Raw genomic sequence first — 20,464 nt, 5'->3', positions numbered from 1 at the left:
TCATGCGGAAGTTAACAAAATAACAAGTTTCGCCTGTAATTTCAGATAAAAATACTCGTAAGTTTTTTTTTTTAAAAAAAGGACAAAATAATTTTATTTTTGGTCAATTATTACATTTTTATTCATTTGATAAAAAAGTAAAGTTGAATTTTATTGAAAAAAATAAAGCACCTGCAATTTGTTTTAATTAAAATGAAGAACTTCACTTTAAAGACTTTGATGTTTTTCTTCAGTTTGCAAATTACTGTCTTCATTTCATCCATGTCCATCTTAAGTTTTTGATACACATCTTCAGTATTTTTTTCACACCACTTTAAAAATTCACAACCTATAGTCTTATACGTATAAAAGAGTCAATCTAAAATCACTTCAGGTACACTACATTATGTTCAATATTTTAGAACAAATTAAATGTATTAATTGTAACTTTATCAATGTAGTGGAATATTAAAATGACTTGAGAACCAGAGGATACATATTAAATTTAATGATGTTTTATGAAATTAAATATTAAAATGACTTTCTGTAAAAAAAATAATATTAAAATGACTATAGCTTATGATTTCATAATTAAAATAAAGACATATTCATTACATAAATTTAATGATGAATTTTTTTTATATAAAAAAAATCATTGCAAATATAATATATGTTAAATTCTTATAGGCTATTTATTTTAAATCACCGGTGTTCAAATATTACATCGAAAATCCGACTAATTCATGTCAAGATTGGTAAAATTATTATGGACGTGAAACTATTTAACTTAATTTCTAATACAGTTGTATTCTCATAAGTCATAAACACAAACTCAAAAAATTGATCAAACTGAAAAAGTCCTCGTCAGCATTGAAAATTACGATAGAGAATTCAAAAGATAAATAATGTGTTTAAAACTAGCTTGTGTTTTTGATGTAAAAGTTATAACTCTTAATTTTGAAAAATCACATCCAAGACATGGAACCATTCAAGCTTAAAATAAAAAAGCAACAGCTGGCTCTTTGTATCCCACTACAAGAGATGCTTGGATAATTACAAAAGCCAAAAAAGTGGTAACCTTGTAAGGTCCGTTAACGGAAGATGCTCAAGATCAGGGGCTCTAGTGTATTAATGGAGTGGTCACAGTTAAATTATTAACATTTCAGAGATAAAAAGAAAGACGTAATCAAGTCTTAAATTTTTCTTATCTTTATATCTTTCCCCTAAAAACAAAATTTGTGTGCCGAACACGTAGATATAAGTATATATAACTCATGTTGATTTCATTCAACTTAAACTCCACGTAATTAACAGGAAAAATGGCAACGAGCTTTCAGTTTACAATCATTGGGTTTTGTTTATTTTCTCTGTTGTGTTTCACCATCACTTTTGCCTATGTTATACCAAGATTTCCTTCTTCAATGCTCCATCCAGCGCTAGATGTTAACTTGCTTTCTGCCCAAAATGGGCTTTACACAGCAAAGTTCTTCACCCAAACACTCGATCACTTCAATTATAATCCCCAGAGCTATCAGACTTTTCAACAAAGATATCTCATCAATGATACCTATTGGGGTGGTGCCAAGAACAATGCTCCAATCTTTGTCTACATGGGAAATGAAGGGGACATAGAATGGTTCGCACAAAACACAGGCTTCATGTTCGAAACAGCACCTTATTTCAAAGCCCTTTTGGTTTTTATAGAGGTATATATGACTACATGAGTATGACTAGTTAAATTTCGTACACTTCTTAAATTTGATGAGGGATACGAGGGATACTATGTCTATGTGCTTGATAAGTGATAACACAAAGGGAAACCTTTAAATGCAACTTTGCTAGTCTAAGCAGCTGAGATGTTAACATAACTCTTAAAATGTTTTCAAAATGAACTGCATGCAGCATAGATACTATGGAAAATCATTTCCATTTGGGGGAAACGAGGAGGTTGCAGATGCAAATACCACTACAGTTGGATATATGAGCTCCACACAGGCATTGGCTGATTATGCCACTCTCATCATTGATCTCAAGAATAATTTATCAGCAACAGATTCCCCTGTTGTTGTCGTTGGAGGATCCTATGGAGGAAGTAAACTATACTCCATACTTATCTATGTTTTATCCAAACTTAAATGTCTTTATTTTATATATGACAATAATGTTTACCTCTTTTAGATAATTAATCTGAATGGATATTTTGCAGTGCTGGCTGCATGGTTTAGAATGAAGTATCCTCATGTTGCCATTGGAGCCTTGGCATCCTCTGCTCCAATCCTCCAATTTCTGGATTTGGTTTCACCCTATACCTACACTGATATCATCACTCAAGACTATAAGGTCGCCTAGCCACTCTCCAATCTCCATCATCATTATGGGTGAAGTTTACCCCAATATGGAGATTGGTGATATTGTCTAAAAGTGATAATTTCCTATTTAATTTTGGATTATATATTATGATTGTTAATTTTCTATTTTCGTGAAATAAAATAAACATTTTAAAATATTTATATAACTATTTGTGTGACAAAAAATTAAAAGTTATATGCAAATGCAATGGTTAATGGTACTTTCATGTACTTTGTAATACGGGTTGTGGTGGGGAGGTTAGTAACTATGCAGTTCTCTATGTTTTGCTTTCTGCAATAACTCACCTTGTGTTAAATAAATTCGTTTGTTTTTTCATTTTAAAGAAAACGTCTTACTATAGATATAAGATATAACTAACTCCATGCACCTAGTAGTCCTAGGCTCCAAGCTCTTGATTAGTCAAGAATTATGCGCTGAATTTTTGTTTTTTTTGTTGTTGTTGTTGCATATAATATGATCTTTAGAGCGAGAGTGAGAATTGTTATAAAGTGATTAAAGGGTCTTGGAAACAAATAGAGGACACAGCCCAAAAACCTGGAGGACTAGAACAACTACGGAAATCGTTCAGAATATGCAAGTGAGAGCATGATTTATTCAAATCGACTAATCCTTTTAATTTTTTTTTAAATTTTTATTCAGATTGTTTTAATATCCATATATAACGGATGCTATATTATTTGTTCTTGTTTTCCTTAAGGCATTATATAAGCGCAGGTGCTCTGGTATATTGGCTTCAAATGGCTTTGGGTTCTGCGGCCATGACAGATTATCCAACACCTTCCGTTTTCCTAGCTCCTTTGCCTGCTTATCCAGTGAGAAAGGTACTAATGGTCTTAAACTATTGTTTTTTAAAAGTGCTCCTTCCAATATTCAACTTCAACACGTGATGTTCAAAGATCTAATTGTTATTTGAACGCATAAGTTAAATATATTTAAATAGTTGAAATAATGAATTTATTTTAAAAGTGGAAGAACCAATCTGAACTTGATTAAATTAGTTTTGTTTCGAATCATTTAATTTCGTTTTCTTCATTAACAGACGTCACATTCCCGGTAATAATCATTTTGAACCTTGAATAAGATAAAGAAATGATTAATGTGAACTTTTTAACGCCTTTTCTAAACTAGAGAAAAGTTATATTTCCATCTCGACAGAGTAATTCGTGGGAAACATAGTTGAAAAAAATTCTCTAAAAATATTATTTCCTAAAATATTGTTTTTTTTTTAAATATAAATACCAAACTAAGAAAACGATTCTAATTATATAAAGTTCCTAACAAACTAAAAACACTTTTCTCCTACTAGACATCTCTTGAGAGATTTTATCTTAAAATTTGTCTTTAAGTCTGGTTAAGTGATGGGTGATCTAATAATTGTCATCCAATATTGAGATTTTTTATTGAAGTGGGATTGATTTTTGAGTTTGCTTTTAGACTGTTGGCCATTTACTAGTTAATCCTGTTAAAGACCCCAGACCCCTGATGTTGGACATCCAATAATATAGTTTAAACTTTTTTAAGAGATGAAACACTGAAACAGATTCATGGAAACACTAAAACACAAGTACAGTATAAATAGATGTAACAAAGAATGCATACCTTAACGTCATACTTTGAATCCAGATGTGCGAGGCGATTGATAACTTATCCGCTGTAAATGAAACGTTCACTAAATTGTATGCAGCAGCTAATATCTTCTACAACTATACTGGGACTGCCACATGTTTTTTTTTGGATAATACTACTGCTCCTCTCGGGGGATGGGATTGGCAGGTACCAAATATTCTTATCTAAGCACTGTTATATGTATTCTCCATTGCTTCTATCCTACTTTATACTCCAAATTTAAAGTTTTTTTTTTTTTTACTTTTTCATATTAAAATTATATTTTTTAGTGCCTTAAATTCACAAAATACCTTGCTTTAGTCTCTTTTGATCAATTTTTGATGATTTGAAAAGAAAAGGCTAAAATCATATTTAAACTTTTATGACGTTGCAAGTTAAATGAGCAACAATATATATATCAAATGATGAAGTTTTAATTTGTGTATGCAGGCATGTACGGAGTTGATAATGCCCTTGGGTGCGAACAATGAGGGGAGCATGTTTCCCCCTTACAAATGGAAGCTCAGAGACGTAGAGTTTTACTGCAAACGTGTCTATCACATACAGCCAAGACCTCATTGGATTACCACTGAGTTTGGTGGCCATGTGCGTAGTCGGTTAAATCAAGCTACATTAACGAAGTTTTTTAATGCTTGATAATTCTTATTTTATTGATAAATACTTTTTTTTGTCGTGTACACATAATACTAAATAGTGTCCAATTAAGTTTTATTATTTTGAAATTTGCCAACACTGCAACACAATTCCATGCTCTAAGATGGTATTGATTGATTATTTTTTGTAGGACATTAAGAGGGTTCTAAAAAGGTCTGGGAGCAACATTATCTTCTTTAATGGTTTAAGAGACCCTTGGAGCGGTGGAGGGTACTGTGGCATCTCTTTCTATCCACTTTTAATTATTCTCATTACTATGACTAATAATATACTGAAAGGTCTCATATGACAGCAGCTAACTATATGGTTGTGTCGTGTGTGGTTGCAGGGTGTTGAAGAATATTTCAGAAACTATAGTTGCTATAGTAGCAAAAGAAGGTTTATTTTAAGTTTTGAATCAAATTAATTAATAATATTTCTTCTCTCTTTTTCTTTTTTCTTTTTTTTTTTTGGTTTTGATCTCCGTTTATTCGTGTTTTGTGAGCAGGAGCTCATCATGTGGACCTAAGGTTCTCAACTACGGAAGATCCAGAATGGCTAAAGGATATAAGGAAACGAGAGATAAAAATCATAGCAAACTGGATCTCTCAATATTATCAAGACCTACTAAATCAATGATGTGTTTTAGCTCAACATTACTTGGCATTGGAGATTCAAGAAACGATATTCCTTTTTCAATGTCATTGAGAAGAATAATTGAAGATTTGTTTAGGATTAGATAGCTGAAGACAATGCTGCTCAAAGCTCATATTTCACTCACAAACTAGTACTTCTAGTTTTGCTTCTAAAGATTATATACAAAACATTTTTCCAAAATTGTCTTTGCCTTGTTCACATTAGCACAAGTCAATGATGAAGTCTTATGATGTTTTGGAGCAAGCTTCAACACATGCCTAAGAATTTCCCCTGATTATAGCATTATTCCAGCTTCTAGAACACAACAATGACTCATTTTACAATTTCTGTTCAAGTGCAGCTTTTGGTATTGCATAAAGTGTATGCATGCCATTTGAATCAATTTTCTTCATTTGTGTACAAGTTATGTTTCTAGAAATAGCATATTTCAAATTTTTGCATTTCTAGACTCTTGCATACAATCTGATTATGCTTCCTGATTTTTGATTGATGTTCTTAATAATGTGTTCATTAGTAATGAAAATTTAAAATACTTAGAATTCAATCATGAAACTATGGAAGTTTGTCATCATTAAAATGAATATAGCTAGCTTATAATGTCAGAATTAAAATAAGGACTTATCATTACATAAATTTAATGATAAGTTTAATACAGTTTTATTCTAATAAACACACTCTAAAAAATTGATGAAGTAAAAAAAAGTTGAAATTGCGATAGAGAATTTAAAAGAAAAAAACAAAAAAGCTTCAGCCGGCTCTTTGTAATTGCATCCTATTACGAGAAGTGCTGGTTGGTTTGAAAAGCCTAAGAAGTGGTAACATTGTAATGTCCGTTAACGGAAGATGCTCAAGATTAGGGGCTCTAAGTAGTCTAGTGTATTAATGAATGGTCATAGACTAATTTAGTTACTAAAGTTATTAACTTTTTAGGGACAAAAAAACGTAATTAAGTCTTAAACATTTTCTTATCTTCATATGTGACCCCTGCAAACAAAATTTGTGTGGCGAATATGGAGATATAACCCATATTGATTTCATTCATATGGTTTTCAGTTTACAATGGCAACGAGCTTCCAGTTTATCATATGCTTTTGTTTATTTTCTCTGTTGCGTTTCACCGTCACTTTTGCCCATGTCATTCCAAGATTCCCTTCTTCAATGCTCCATCCAGCGCTAGATCTTGGCTCTAGTTCTGCCCAAAATGGGCTTTACACAACAAAGTTCTTCACCCAAATACTGGGTCACTTCAGTTATAATCCCCAGAGCTATCAAACTTTTCAACAAAGATATCTCATCAATGATACCTATTGGGGTGGTGCCAAGAACAATGCTCCAATCTTTGTCTACATGGGAAATGAAGGGGACATAGAATGGATTGCACAGATCACAGGCTTCATGTTTGACACAGCACCTTATTTCAAGGCCCTTTTAGTTTTTATAGAGGTATGCCTTCTTCATTTTCGTACCCTTCTTTAATTTGATGAGGGGTACTATGTCTTTGTGCTTGATAAATGATAAGTGATAACCCTTTTTCAAAATAAAACTTCATGCAGCATAGATACTATGGAAAATCATTTCCATTTGGGGGAAACGAGGAGGTTGCAAATGCAAATAGCAGCACACTTGGATACTTGAGCTCCACACAGGCATTAGCTGATTATGCCACTCTCATCATTGATTTGAAGAAGAATTTATCAGCAACAGATTCCCCTGTCATTGTTATTGGAGGATCCTATGGAGGAAGTATACTATATACTCCATATACAGCTATCTATATTTTATCAAAACTCAATGTCTTTTTATTTTTATTTTTATATATGACAATGTCTACCTCTTTTAATACTCAAGAGTTAAATCCCATTCACCCCTAATTTTGATGATTAGTCTGAATGGATGTTTTGCAGTGCTGGCTGCATGGTTCAGATTAAAGTATCCGCATGTTGCCATTGGAGCCTTGTCATCCTCAGCCCCAATCCTCCAATTTCTGGATTTGGTTTCACCTTATACCTGGACTAACATCTTCACTCAAGACTTTAAGGTCTCATAACATCTCTTCATCATTTTGGCTGAAATTTTACTCAATACTATAACACTAGCCAATCGGGAGATTGGTGATAATATCCAAAAGTGATAATTCCCTAAACTAAATGAACTTTGAAATATTATGTTAGTTAATTTTTCTATTTTCCCTGAAGCCCAGTTATTAATTTGATAGGGTTCTATTTATTTATTTTCGAAACATATAGATTATTACATGTAAATATGCTAATTAATTACGGGGTTCTAATGTGCTAATTAATTATTCTCATTACTATGACTAATAATATACTGAAAGGTCTCATATGACAGCAGCTAACTATAAGGTTTTGTCGTGTGTGGTTGCAGGGTGTTGAAGAATATTTCAGAAACTATAGTTGCTATAGTAGCAAAAGAAGGTTTATTTTAAGTTTTTAACCAAATTAGTTAATATCATATCTTCTCTTTTTTCTTGTTTTGATCGCCGTTTATTCGTGTTTTGTGAGCAGGAGCTCATCATGTGGACCTAAGGTTCTCAACTACGGAAGATCCAAAATGGCTAAAGGATATAAGGAAACGAGAGATAAAAATCATAGCAAAAATTGGACCTCTCAATATTATCAAGACCTATACTAATTCAAGAGAGAAGAATATAAAGAATAAAATAAAAAACTAATTAGTGATGTGATAAAAGAATTAGTGATGTGATAAAAGAACGTGAATCAACGTCTCTTTCATTGAGCACAGGGGAACACGGAAGTGAATCTTAATCGGATTTCGCATTTTTGTTATCCATTTCTTATAAAACTCCAGTTTCAAAAGCTAGCTGAATGGCTTTTTCTTTGAAAAAGATATATAACGATTTTTTTTAAAGAAATTTATATATGTCAAAAAAAATCTATATATGTCTATATCAGTAGTAATTCGCGTGATTAGGATAATTATGATTGTGCACTCTAAAAAGGTGTGACTAGTGAGCGTAAGCGGAATAGGAAGAAAAATACCCAAGAAAAAAAAATCTTGGTATCGGTACTATTAACGAGGGAGAAACTTCACCCTAATAAAAAAAAACAACGGAGAATCTTATGCCTTGCGCATGTTAATTTTCAGCAAATATTTTCCCATCAAATAATAAATATTTTGGTGGTTTACTAATTTTTCATATCCATTCATCTTTCATAACATTTCCTCATTTTTCAGTTTTTGGTATGCCTTTATTTATCAGGAAAATAATGTTTCTCTTTCTCTTCCATTACCATTTCCTCCTTTTTCAGTTTTTGGCATGCCTTTATTTATCCTTCACGCAACTGCAAATTTGAACAAAAAAAATGTTTTATTCATTGAAATTATAGAGGAAAAAAACAAAAACATGAAAAAAAATGCTTTAACTTATAAATTCTAACACAAAGTTATAGTGGTTTATTATGTTTAAAAAATAATGGATAAAAATATTATTCAATATATTTTAAAAACAAGAAAAATAAGATAAAAATCATCACAAAATAATATAATATTGTTACAAATTTAAAACTAATAACAAGTAACGAACTTAAAAAGAATAAAGGAAAGGTTTTTTTTGGAAAAATTTAAATTATATTAAACTCAAAATGATACACTAATAAACGGAGCATATCTCGTCACTAGAGAAAATAAAAAACCTCACTAATACAACAAGACCTATATCATGCTAAAACAAATGTAACATGTGCGCTTGTCTATATATAAGAAATTTAATCTTGCTAATAACCTCTATTACAGAAAATTGATAATTTTCAAAAAATCAATTTATTTTTAGACAACAAGATGTAGATGGAGTAGACTGAATGTAATTGCTATAACCAAAACATGGTAAGTTCTTTATTCAATAGTTTGGTGCCCTTTTATAAGGCTAGACGGGTGCTAGCATGGACAAGCCTCAACTTCATTCTCATGGCTACTTCTGCGACCGTCGTCGATAAATGCCAAACACGAGACCCAAAAATGTACAAGGACAAACCCGACAACACCGTATTCTTAGTTACAAGGCTAGTATATCAACTTAATTAAAAACAATTAAAAACTAAATTGAAAAACATATTCGCTGCTAAGGATGGAAATGCACATTAGGTTTGGCGGACCTGCCTAGGGCCTATCTAACTAGGATGAAAAAAAATAATCTTACTAGCAAATATTTGCAGATAAAAATTTGTTATGAATAAATAATAGATATTTTAAATGAGTATTCATTATTCATGAGTATGGATATTTTTCTATCCATTTATTAATGGGTAGGATATCGTATCATAGTATCCTATCTATGAATATCTGTTACTCTTCAAGTTATAATAGATCATTTTATTATAGGAAAAATCTCTAATTTTTAAATATAATTTTGATATTTATTTGTTGAGTTTATGCTTTGAGGTATTACAATTTGTATTTTGAATTTACATTTATTTATACTTAAGAGATACTTACTTTGTGTTTAATTTTGTTGTATTAATGTTTCTTTTTTGTTTTTGATTTTTAATTCACTAGTTTTACTTGACGTTAAAAATCACATTTTTTAATATATATATATATATATATATATATATATATATTTTTTCAAATAAATATTCAACGAATAATGAATGGATAAGGGACACAAATTTTCTCTGAGGGACAAGTAATAAATAATCCATATCCATGCTCGATACTACTCATTCTCATTCTTATATCTAACCCACCAACCTTCTCCAGCTTACCCCATTGGGCTAACGTTATTATTTTTAGTACTTAAGATTCACTGGTTGAAAAAGAAAATATTTAATGCTAAGGAAAACTATACAATTAATATGATTGACACCTATTTATTTATTAAAGTTTTTAGCATATTTGCGAATTACATACTTATTCTCATTGGTAGTTTATTTTATAAAAATAATTTCTCTAATAAAAAAATATATTCAAATTTAGGCTAGGTCATTAATATACTTTAGATTCTTTAATTTAATTTGTTAATTCAAGTTAGTGTTATGAATTAAGAAGCTTGATTTTTATTTTTATTTTTCTTTTTGATGAGTCGGTTGTCAATCCAATTATAAATTAGTCATCCCAAGACTTTAAACCTACAAATAAATGCAAGTCAATTCACCCCAACTTGTTTTTTGGGCAAACTAGTGGTGGGACAAGCCAAATCAAGGTGGCCAGACCCCCCTTTGCCACCCTAACCATTGTCTTAATATAAGGATTAAGTTCTCTACTATTTTTTACAAAATTATATAAGATATAAGCCGTTCTTTAATTTTATTATTTGATAATTTTAATACATATATGGTAAAAACACACACACAATATGCTCGTGTTTGACAACCTTTTTTAAAAAATTCAAGAAGTTAAAAAACATTTTTTTTAAAATAAACTAATCTAAACTCATGTTAACAATCTTTTATTTAGATCCAAGATTCACGTCTATAAATTGAAAAGTCCGAATGATCTATTCTCTAATCAATTATTAGAATCAATAGGCCTTCGAATATTTTATTTTTTAATATTTATAACTAAAGTATTTTAAAAGTAGTCATTTTCTAAATTTTGATGTTCACTAAACATGCATTTAAAATGTTATAGTAGTAGTATTTAATTTTCATAAAAATCTTTTTAATATACTGATGCGGCTGATTAAATTCAAAACAAATTTATTTATTTATTTATTTTAGCTGTACATAACAAAATATTATGTCTACCTTCATCCACCAAAATTTTATACTTACATGTATTTACGGTTTACTAATAGACAGAGAAGTAAATGATTTTTTTTCGTCACACAATCTATTCTTTTGCTACATAATTAAATGATCGTTTAAACTTATATATCAAAACTAATAAAAAGATCATTTATTAATATGCAAAAGTAGAAATGACCAATTATTGATTTTGTGTTAATAAAAACTACAATTAAGTATGAAAGCTATACTCATTCAAAATATAAAAAAAAAAAGTATGAAAGCTATAGATTTCTATTTTAAAGATAATAAACACCAATCGGCAATCACATTAATCTATTTTACTGAAAAGAATTAATAAAACTATAATTGTGATATTTAAAATCTAATCTATCTTAATCTCAGTCTAAACTTGTCTTTGAAGAATGTGGATAAACATATAATAATAATTGCAATGGTCCACTGATTGTTGATGTGTAGCCCAACCAAGTAGGCTTTATTCTGCGGAAGCTCTGAATTCCTGGGATTCTCTCTTTTCATTTTGTTTCCTCTTTTAAATACACATCTCATTTGTAGCCACAGTTCATTAGCAAAAAAATAATGGCAATTGGCTTTCAGTTCATAATAATCACACTCTTCTCTCTATTTTCGGCTCCCTCACTCACTTTTGCTTTTGTCCCTATCCTTCCCAGATTTCCTTCTTCAGCAGTTAGTGCAGAGCTGAAGCAACGCTCTCATTCTTCCCAAAATGGGCTTTACAGAACAAAATTCTTCACCCAAATACTCGACCACTTCAATTTTAATCCCCAAAGCAATCACACTTTTCAACAAAGGTATCTCATCAACGATACCTTTTGGGGTGGTGCCAAGAACAATGCTCCAATCTTTGTCTACACTGGCAATGAAGGGAACATAGAATGGTTCACGCAGAACACAGGCTTTATGTTCGAAAATGCTCCTTCTTTTCAAGCCCTTTTGGTTTTCATCGAGGTAATCTTTCTCCTTTTGTAAAGGGTAGTAGATCTCTGTCTCTAATTTGATAAAGTAAACTTTTTGCTTGATCACTAAAAAAAGAGTTAACTTTATCATGGCATGATTTTAGTGATTGATCTCTGTCTTAGAAGTTAAAATGCTACTTGTCCAATATCTATGTTGCTGAGATCTCAAACTAGGATTTTTTAACTGTTAACAACTGATTTATTAACTTACTCTATTTCATGCATCACAAACTGAGCTGCAGCATAGATTTTATGGAAAATCAATACCATTTGGGGGAAACAAGACGGTTGCATATGCAAATACTAGCACACTTGGGTATTTGAGCTCAACACAGGCATTAGCTGATTATGCTACTCTCATCATTGATTTGAAGAAGAATTTGTCAGCAACTGATTCTCCTGTTGTGGTTTTCGGAGGATCCTATGGAGGAAGTAAAAACCTATCACTTTTTTGTTTGTTTGTTTAATATTAGTATTTTAAGTCTTAATTTACCTCTATTGATTTCAATAGTTCAATCCGGCCACTAAATTGAGATGAGAATAAAATCTAAATGGGCTTTGTTTTGCAGTGTTGGCTGCTTGGTTCAGGATGAAGTATCCACACGTTGCAATTGGAGCTCTAGCATCCTCAGCTCCAATTCTCCATTTCATGGGTTTGGTTTCGCCAGATATCTTCAACAACATCATCACACAAGACTTCAGGGTTTGATTCTCTCAATAACTTGCAGTTAATATGCACATGCATATGTGGCCCAGGCCATGGTTAGTGAAGAATGCTAAGTACTAATATTGAAGTAAAAATTTCGTTTGATGTACTACCGCAGAGCGAGAGTGAGAATTGTTACAAAGTGATAAAAGGGTCTTGGGATCTGATAGACGACACGGCCAATAAACCCGGAGGAATGGAACTGCTGCGGAAAACATTCAGAATATGCAAGTGAGAGCATGATTAATTACTAATGCAAAATGATTTAATTGAATGATCAATTAATTAAGGTGACTATGTCTATAGTTTAGTTATAATTAATGTTTTTCAGGAGCGATGATTTTGGGCCTGGTTCTTTGGAAGGTTGGCTTCGGGCGGCGTGGATTTATACAGCCATGACAGATTACCCGACACCATCCAATTTCCTGAATCCCTTGCCAGCATATCCGGTGAAAAAGGTTCCAATTACTAGAGTCTTAAACTTTTATTTTATTTTTAATGATAAAAAATATATTATCATTTGGATTTGAATAGTATTACATAAATAATTTTATATTTTCATTTTTAATAAGTTTATGTATTTAAAGATAAACAAAGTTAATACAAATGTTATATCTTAAAATTATTATTATTATTATTTTATTGGAGATTGAATATGAAAAGGGGAGACTAGAGGGGCAGAGTAGACGAACATTTAAATTATTTATTTGGGTAGGAAAGATTCAAAGAAATATTTGACTTAGAATTGTGGGAAATTTAGATGTGCGAGGCCATTGACAGCTCAGTAACGGGAAATAATAGATTAGCCAAGTTGCATGCAGCAGCCAGTGTCTACTACAACTATACAGGCAAAGCAAGATGTTTCGATTTGGATGACAATTCTGATCCTCATGATCTTGGAGGATGGCAATGGCAGGTAACCTATCCATTCATGATTCTTCTCAATTTCCATATTTCTTGTGTTACTAAAACTTACATGTGCTGTGAATAACACATTGAAATATACTATTAAATTTTGTCCAATCTTTTGCTTAAATTAAATCTTTTAGAAATACAATCCGGGTAGAGTAGAGGGAAAAAATTGAAGGAGTAGCCAACTTGGATTAGAAAACGCCAATTATCTTTTGGATTTTTCCAGCATATATATGCTAATGCTAGGGATCCAAGGAAAACATGTGCACGTGACAGCTTCAAACGGAGAAGTCAAGTCAAGCCTGACTCAGAGTTGTTAATATTATATCATATTCCAATCTTAGATTGTTAGTGCCTCATTTTCCATTACCCAACCAGACATCATCAACTTAGAGCTTCCAGGGTCTTGCATTGTCCAACATTGAGATCAAATATTTCGGGCTTAATTGTAATTTCGTCTCTTACTGTTATGATCAATGAATGAGTTTAATCTTATAATTTTTAAGTATTATAGTTTACTTTTTCAATTAGTTTTTTTCTATGTATTTTTTTTCAAAATTTTTAAAAACTAATATTTTAGTACGTATTTGTAGATAAGTAGTATTTATTTTTATAATAAATATTTTTAAAATTTTAAATTATATTATAATTAAAATTCATAATAAACAAATATATTTGAATATACAAAAAGTAAATTTTAGATTTATAAGAAATAATTTGAATTATGATATAAGATTATTTTTAAATATTAATAATTTTCTTAAAAAAATATATAAATATAAAGATTAGACATGACAAATCGAAATAGATAAACAATTAAAAAAATCAAGTTTATAAGATCAAAGAATAATAATTTGAGATAATTGGGGAAAATGAAATAATTAAGATGCTTTTTTAAATTAAATGGTTGAGACCATGGACATTTTAAAAGAAAAAAAATATTTTATTTTTATTTTTTTTGACAATTGTCATATATACGAATATACCTCCCTTTTATATTTTTTTTCCCAAAAATAACCCTTTTGCGGAAATTAAGTTTTGTGCTACCATGAGGTGGGGATACACCATTGTGAATGAAGCTGAAATCTACAAATAAGCAAATCTTCAAACAGATGGTGTGCAAAGTCCACCAAACCGATGTAATGAGGTACAACAACCAAGCGGAGTGCCATCGGATAATAAAGAAAGCTAAGCACATATTTAATAATTTCACACCTTGAGTGTACCCCCACCTCATGGTAGCACATTCAGAACATAATTTCCAGAAAAAGGGCTATTTTTGAAAGAAAAAATAGGAGGTGTATAATTTTAATAAAGGGAGGTATCTATAACAATTGCCTTATTTTTCGGCCAGTTCATAGTTTAGAGGGGAAAAAATGCAGGTTAAAGTCTATGGTGGAATCTGCAAGCTCGCCGTATAAACGCGAGACAAAAAATTATAGACCCAATTGTTTCCAAATTTAGCAGGCCGAGCTTGAAAAGAATGATGTAGCCCTATCCACGTACATTTAATTTGTACACTCTCTCAATGTTAATCATAATATAACTAGTATTTTATTTCCTATGTTGTATAGGATAAATACATATTTTTACATAATTAAAATTTATAATAAAAATATTTTTAATATAAAAAATATTATAATTAAAAGTCATATCAAATATGTTAATACTATATTTTGCATTTATAATAAATAATTAGTTTGTGATAAATAATTATTTTTAATTATTAATATTTTCTATTAAAAATTATTGAAATTAAATTTAAAGATAAAACATAAAAAATTGAACAAAATAAGTAGCTTAAAATGGTTGAGAGATTTTTTTTTCCACGTTAGTTGTAGGAGTAATGTGTGTTAAGTCCACATAAAAAAGAGAGGGAAAATATTAAAAATATCTAATTGAGGAAATAGAATTCTCATACAGTATTTTAAATTATAATACGAGTAGATTATTACTGTTTATACGGAGAGCATGAACAAAATTTAGTTAGTTATTTCCTCTACAAAACTATGTACCTGTCTATGTCTGTTATGGACTCAATTTAAATCCCTTAAAACCTTGTCCAAAATATTAGTATTGATACTGTCATAAAAAAAATTTAGTATTGATATTATGCAATTTTTTTAATTATTCATCAATGCTTCTAAAACGTTTACAATCTTCAGCAACTTAAATAAATAATTACGTGCAGCATCACTTATTTGGCATAATTTATTGAACCAACTTGCAGTATCATATACTATTAACAACAATTTCAGTACAGTCTTATTATTATTGTAGCCTTACGTACTACTAAGAAAATGACATTTTATTATTTTTCTATGATTTGATTTAGCCTTTTAGGCATGTTTCATCTCAAAATTAAGGCAACATTGATACTGCATTAATGCATTCTTGTCCAAAACCCCGGTTATTTTCTAGTTTTTGAACTCTTCTTAATTGCTTCAGTACTATCACATTCACCCTTCAAACTTGTGCTGATAATTCTCATGTGTGCGACAATTTATTTATTTATTTATTCCTACCACTTGCTTTAGTCAAATACATAACATAGTTTATCTCTTTTAGGGCCAATAGACATAACAGAGTTTCCCGGTCTGTTTCAATTCCATAACCTATGCTGGAGACTCCAATAATATAGGACCATATGACATTTTTTTTAGAGGAAACAAAGTTATTGCATTTCGTTCATAACGTGAGTAACAATACAATTTGGGATGCAACTAAAGTCATGAGTATAAAATCTTGAGGCCTTTGCTAAGTTATGAGCTACATGATTGATTTGTGTCTTTACAAAACTCACCCCAGTGTTTGAGATGGAAGAAAAGGGAGATGATAATGTGATTTATTAATTTTTTGTTAATGACGAGATATAGTTTTGTGCATGGTTTAGGCTTGTACGGAGATGATAATGCCCGTAGGTGGAAGCAACAAGGAGAGCATATTTCCAGAATATGAGTGGTCATACGAAGCCAGAGCCTCTTGGTGTGACTTTTTCTACAACGTACAGCCAAGACCACACTGGATTACAACTGAGTTTGGCGGCCATGTGTGTATTAGTAGTACTATTCACTATTCAATTCAAATCTCGGATAATACATTTTAATTTTGCATACATTGCCAACCATTTTCATATAATGTTGTTACTTATTCATGTTTTTCTGCAGGCTGTAGAGAGAGTTCTGAAAAGGTCTGCCAGCAACATTATATTTTTTAATGGTTTAAGAGATCCTTGGAGTGGTGGAGGGTATAGCATACCATCTCTTCTTTTTACTCTCCCAATTATTATTATTAGTATAATTTCACCAATGCTAAAAGCAAGCAATTATACAACCATGCTAATTTATGAGTTTGGTTGCAGGGTGTTGAAGACTATATCAAAAACATTAGTTGCTATAGTTGCAAAAAAAGGTTAGTGGACCAAACCAATACTATATACTTTGTGTTTCAATTTCAAATCCTTTTTCTCTTCCTCCCATTTCCCTATTTGCTCTACTTATTTGGACATTTTGTGAGCAGGAGCTCATCATGTAGACTTAAGGTTCTCAAGTAAGGAAGATCCACAGTGGCTTAAAGATGTAAGGAAACTAGAGGTAAATATCATAGCAAGTTGGATCTCACAATACCATCAAGACCTACAATCCAATAGCTAAAGGGGTTGCTCTCATTTTTGGGCATCTTTGGAGGCACTACAATTGTTGTTATTGTCAAATCAAACTAATATAAATTATATAATGGATACTGAGAATAAAAATAACATATAAGTGCTGGTTAGTCATAACAATCTTGCTCATTTGATAAATACTGTTTCAGTTTTAAAATAAAGGTTGCTAAATATTCTCAATACGAAAACTTATAGGCTTATCTGATTACAATATTCACTTAATCAATTTAAAAGATAACAATTAAGTTAGGAAAAAAAAATCAATATCCTGTATTATATTTCAATCTGTCTAGACCACAAGCTTCGGCCACCTAAGAATCTCACTGGAAAGTTAAAAGTCATAATCTCTGTACTCTTACAATGTCCATTTTTGTTTCATTTTTAGCCACAGTAACATTTTCTTTTTTAAATTCTGGTGCACAAAATGGTGATTTTGATTGGATGCTGATTTTTACCACTGGGGCACAGCGTCTAGTTAATTTGTAAAACTGATAAATATTTTTTTTTATACAAGTGAAAAAACAAGAAGCAACACCAGCCCCTGACGAAAACGACACCCATATTGTCGGTCAAGACTAGAGAGTGGAATTAAGATGGGTGGTCCCAAACCTTGCAAGGAATTGAAAATCGTCCTTGGCTCCTGCCTTGGCTAATTGGTCTGCGCAATTGTTGCTCATCTCATAAATTATGCTCCAATTTAATGGTCCAATCTGAACCCAATAGACTCTTAATGCTATAGAGCAAACAAATGTTTTAATGAAATTTCCTAGATAGACCTAAAGGTTATGAGGAGAGTTAATGAAGGTCCAAATTAATTTCCCAAGTAGGGGTTGCTGAACTTAGTCCTAGCTTGATTAATACCAAGACCCCCCCATCTCCATTTAGGTTGAGTAATGGTGTTCAAACTGACCAAATAAAATGTTGAACAACCACATCAATAGTGTGTCATAGATCGATCCCCAAGGCAGACATAAATTTTGCATGCAATAAAATGGAACAACGGTAAAGACCAAACTGGTCAAAGAGGTTTGTTCAATGTTCAGTACTAGTGTACACTTCCAACCTGTCTATCTTGAGTTTGACTGCAATTTCTCTACAATGTTCAATCTTGTTTGGAAGCTCAATCCTGAATGATAAAGGAAGCCTAAATAAATAGGGCCACAATTTTATTAGCCCATTAGATAGAGGTAATATCAGTAAACTTTTGTCGCTTTACGCTAGGCTTATTTCTACATGCTAAAAATCTAGATATATCCATATTCACTTTGGCTAGATAATGCAGTACAGATATCATCCAGCACCAGGAAAACCAAACAAGTTAGAGTAGTTTTAGCTTTGACAAATAAGGTAGTCATCTGTAAAACAATAAAAATGTGAGCAATAGTTAGGGCATTCTTAGCAATCTTCGAGGCAAAATAGCCCCCCATTTTCACCTTATGATTGATGAGTAATTCAACTTTCTCAGTAAGACAGACAAACAGATGATTAGAATGACTTGTGAAGTTGCCGAACAGAATTTTGAATTTCTGTTTTTTGTGCTACTTTTAGTAAAATAAAAGACTTCCTGTGTATTTGATTTGCCGTTTGTAAGACACCAATCGTCTATAAACATATTTCAAAACTAAAAACAACTAATGTGTTTTTTTTCTGTTTTATAAAAACTAATAATAAATATTTTTTATTGATAGGTCTAAAGCTTACTTTAATAACCTTACCCTGGGCTGACTTTGTTATCTATAAACTATCTTCTACAACGTATGAAAATAAGCATAAAAGATCTTATGGATAATTTATAAGATATTTATAAAAGTTTTTCCAAACACTCTATAAGTATTTACATTAAAAAATAAGTAAACATAAGGTGTTGATAAAATCTTTCAAACAGGACCTAAATACGGTTGGTATTACTACAATTGTGATGGCATTGCAGTCTCCACTCAAAACTTTGATGTTGTTGAAAACACGATCCCGAATCATTTTTTAAAACCTTAAACTTATATAAATTCTTGAGTAATAGCCACAGAGAATAGTCATGTATTAAATAAAAGTTAATGAAGTTGCCCTCTAAATCTAATTAATGAGATTTCACTTGATCAATTTAGATTTTCTCAGTGATCATGATTTAACTTTCGTAACTTTGAACATCAATTCATCATGTGAACAAATACAAAAGACAAAAGTAGTTTATCTGGTCTATTCCCCAATGTCACTCGGCCATTACGGTCCAATATCATTTTTGTCAATATTCATGTTAGAATTGGCATACATAATTGCGGTGATAATAGACATGAAAATCAACAAGACACGCGGTCTTCTATTGAGTCTCAAATCTATTGACTTTCATTGTTCAGAAGTTAGGCCAAGATTATGACAGGGTCGGTGGTCTTGATTCTTCACATTTTCTTTTACTAATGAATTAGTGATACATGATTAGACGTTGTGGTCTCAGTTCTTCACTTTTTTTCCCATCTTAATAAGTGAGACATGATTAAACAGAGCGCAGGTAATTTAACACAAGTTTAGTATTGTATTACTCTTGAAAACAAATAATTCCTAATTCAATTTCAAAAACTATTTTTTAAGAAAAGAATTATTTTTTTTCTAATTCAACTAGGTTAGCATCTCACTCCTAAGGATTCTAATTCAAAAACTATTTTAAATCGATACGAAATCTTTACAATATTAACAACACACCAATATTTACACGTGGAAGCAGATGAGTCTCAATTCAGTATCCATATCCATATTAATTAACAAACCAAAAAAAAGTAAACAAAATATTTTCCAAAATCTAAAGGAGTGTTAATTTCATATAATGATAATCAGTTAGTCCAACTATATATTGCACAATACTTTTTTGACACTGGGCTTGGCTTATTTAGAGGAAAATATGAATTCTCTCAAAAGGCTTGGTGCCAATGTGAATTATAAGAGTTCTCCGTAGAAATTAATCACCAACACAAGTCCCGTTAATCAGCAAAAGTTTAACATTCTTTGACTTAACCCAACAAGTGTTTATAGTAGTACTTGTTGAAACTCCACCAAACACCTTTTTCATATTTTCTTTTGATATTAATTATATATTTTATAATTATTAATGGTCTGGACGGTCATACATGACTGGATAAGATTTACTGGCATTGACTATATCATAATCAATTTAGGGGTATGATTCACTGTACATAAAAAATGAAAATGCTACATATATTCTTCTATG

At 31.0% G+C, this 20,464-nt stretch overlaps 3 protein-coding genes across 5 annotated transcripts; all 3 read left to right on the top strand.

Moving 5' to 3' along the window:
* The first annotated feature begins 1,208 nt into the window (after positions 1–1,208).
* LOC100787376 (lysosomal Pro-X carboxypeptidase) lies at positions 1,209–5,705 on the top strand. Its single transcript, XM_041013954.1, has 10 exons — positions 1,209–1,685; positions 1,882–2,071; positions 2,186–2,319; positions 2,814–2,926; positions 3,047–3,170; positions 3,973–4,122; positions 4,405–4,560; positions 4,760–4,839; positions 4,958–5,007; positions 5,117–5,705. The coding sequence occupies exons 1-10, from the start codon at positions 1,299–1,301 to the stop codon at positions 5,245–5,247; spliced, it is 1,515 nt and encodes a 504-aa protein (XP_040869888.1). The 5' UTR covers positions 1,209–1,298; the 3' UTR covers positions 5,248–5,705.
* Positions 5,706–6,109: 404 nt separating this feature from the next.
* LOC102659874 (lysosomal Pro-X carboxypeptidase) lies at positions 6,110–8,081 on the top strand. The gene is made up of 5 exons (XM_026127906.2): positions 6,110–6,708; positions 6,819–7,008; positions 7,170–7,303; positions 7,651–7,700; positions 7,791–8,081. The coding sequence occupies exons 1-5, from the start codon at positions 6,325–6,327 to the stop codon at positions 7,915–7,917; spliced, it is 885 nt and encodes a 294-aa protein (XP_025983691.1). The 5' UTR covers positions 6,110–6,324; the 3' UTR covers positions 7,918–8,081.
* Positions 8,082–11,439: 3,358 nt separating this feature from the next.
* LOC100803257 (lysosomal Pro-X carboxypeptidase) lies at positions 11,440–17,364 on the top strand. Of its 3 annotated transcripts, XM_006577025.4 has the most exons (10): positions 11,441–11,957; positions 12,208–12,397; positions 12,535–12,668; positions 12,790–12,902; positions 13,003–13,129; positions 13,432–13,587; positions 16,477–16,632; positions 16,751–16,830; positions 16,945–16,994; positions 17,103–17,364. In XM_006577025.4, exons 1-10 carry the CDS (start codon positions 11,568–11,570, stop codon positions 17,234–17,236), a joined length of 1,530 nt encoding a protein of 509 aa, XP_006577088.1. In that variant the 5' UTR covers positions 11,441–11,567; the 3' UTR covers positions 17,237–17,364. The 3 variants fall into 3 exon arrangements, with proteins under 3 accessions (XP_006577089.1, XP_006577088.1, XP_040870091.1); XM_041014157.1 differs by lacking the exon at positions 17,103–17,364 and having other exon boundaries at positions 16,477–16,645; positions 16,945–16,985; XM_006577026.4 differs by lacking the exons at positions 16,477–16,632; positions 16,751–16,830; positions 16,945–16,994; positions 17,103–17,364 and adding an exon at positions 13,810–14,083 and having other exon boundaries at positions 11,440–11,957.
* The last annotated feature ends 3,100 nt before the right edge of the window (positions 17,365–20,464 follow it).

The sequence above is a fragment of the Glycine max genome, chromosome 3 (genome assembly GCF_000004515.6).
Source record: "Glycine max cultivar Williams 82 chromosome 3, Glycine_max_v4.0, whole genome shotgun sequence".
NCBI lineage: Eukaryota > Viridiplantae > Streptophyta > Magnoliopsida > Fabales > Fabaceae > Glycine > Glycine max.
The sequence above is the reverse complement of the archived record's forward strand: the minus strand, read 5'-3'. Positions and strand labels throughout refer to the sequence as shown.

Coding starts and splice junctions, on each gene's coding strand:
- LOC102659874 (XM_026127906.2), top strand. CDS start 6,325: ATGGCAACGAGCTTCCAGTTTATCATATGCTTTTGTTTATTTTCTCTG. Junction 7,304..7,650: donor TCTTCACTCAAGACTTTAAG/GTCTCATAACAT, acceptor GTGTGGTTGCAG/GGTGTTGAAGAATATTTCAG. Junction 7,701..7,790: donor TGCTATAGTAGCAAAAGAAG/GTTTATTTTAAG, acceptor TTTTGTGAGCAG/GAGCTCATCATGTGGACCTA.
- LOC100803257 (XM_006577025.4), top strand. CDS start 11,568: ATGGCAATTGGCTTTCAGTTCATAATAATCACACTCTTCTCTCTATTT. Junction 13,588..16,476: donor TTGGAGGATGGCAATGGCAG/GTAACCTATCCA, acceptor TGCATGGTTTAG/GCTTGTACGGAGATGATAAT. Junction 16,633..16,750: donor CAACTGAGTTTGGCGGCCAT/GTGTGTATTAGT, acceptor GTTTTTCTGCAG/GCTGTAGAGAGAGTTCTGAA.
- LOC100787376 (XM_041013954.1), top strand. CDS start 1,299: ATGGCAACGAGCTTTCAGTTTACAATCATTGGGTTTTGTTTATTTTCT. Junction 1,686..1,881: donor CCCTTTTGGTTTTTATAGAG/GTATATATGACT, acceptor AACTGCATGCAG/CATAGATACTATGGAAAATC. Junction 2,072..2,185: donor TGGAGGATCCTATGGAGGAA/GTAAACTATACT, acceptor GATATTTTGCAG/TGCTGGCTGCATGGTTTAGA.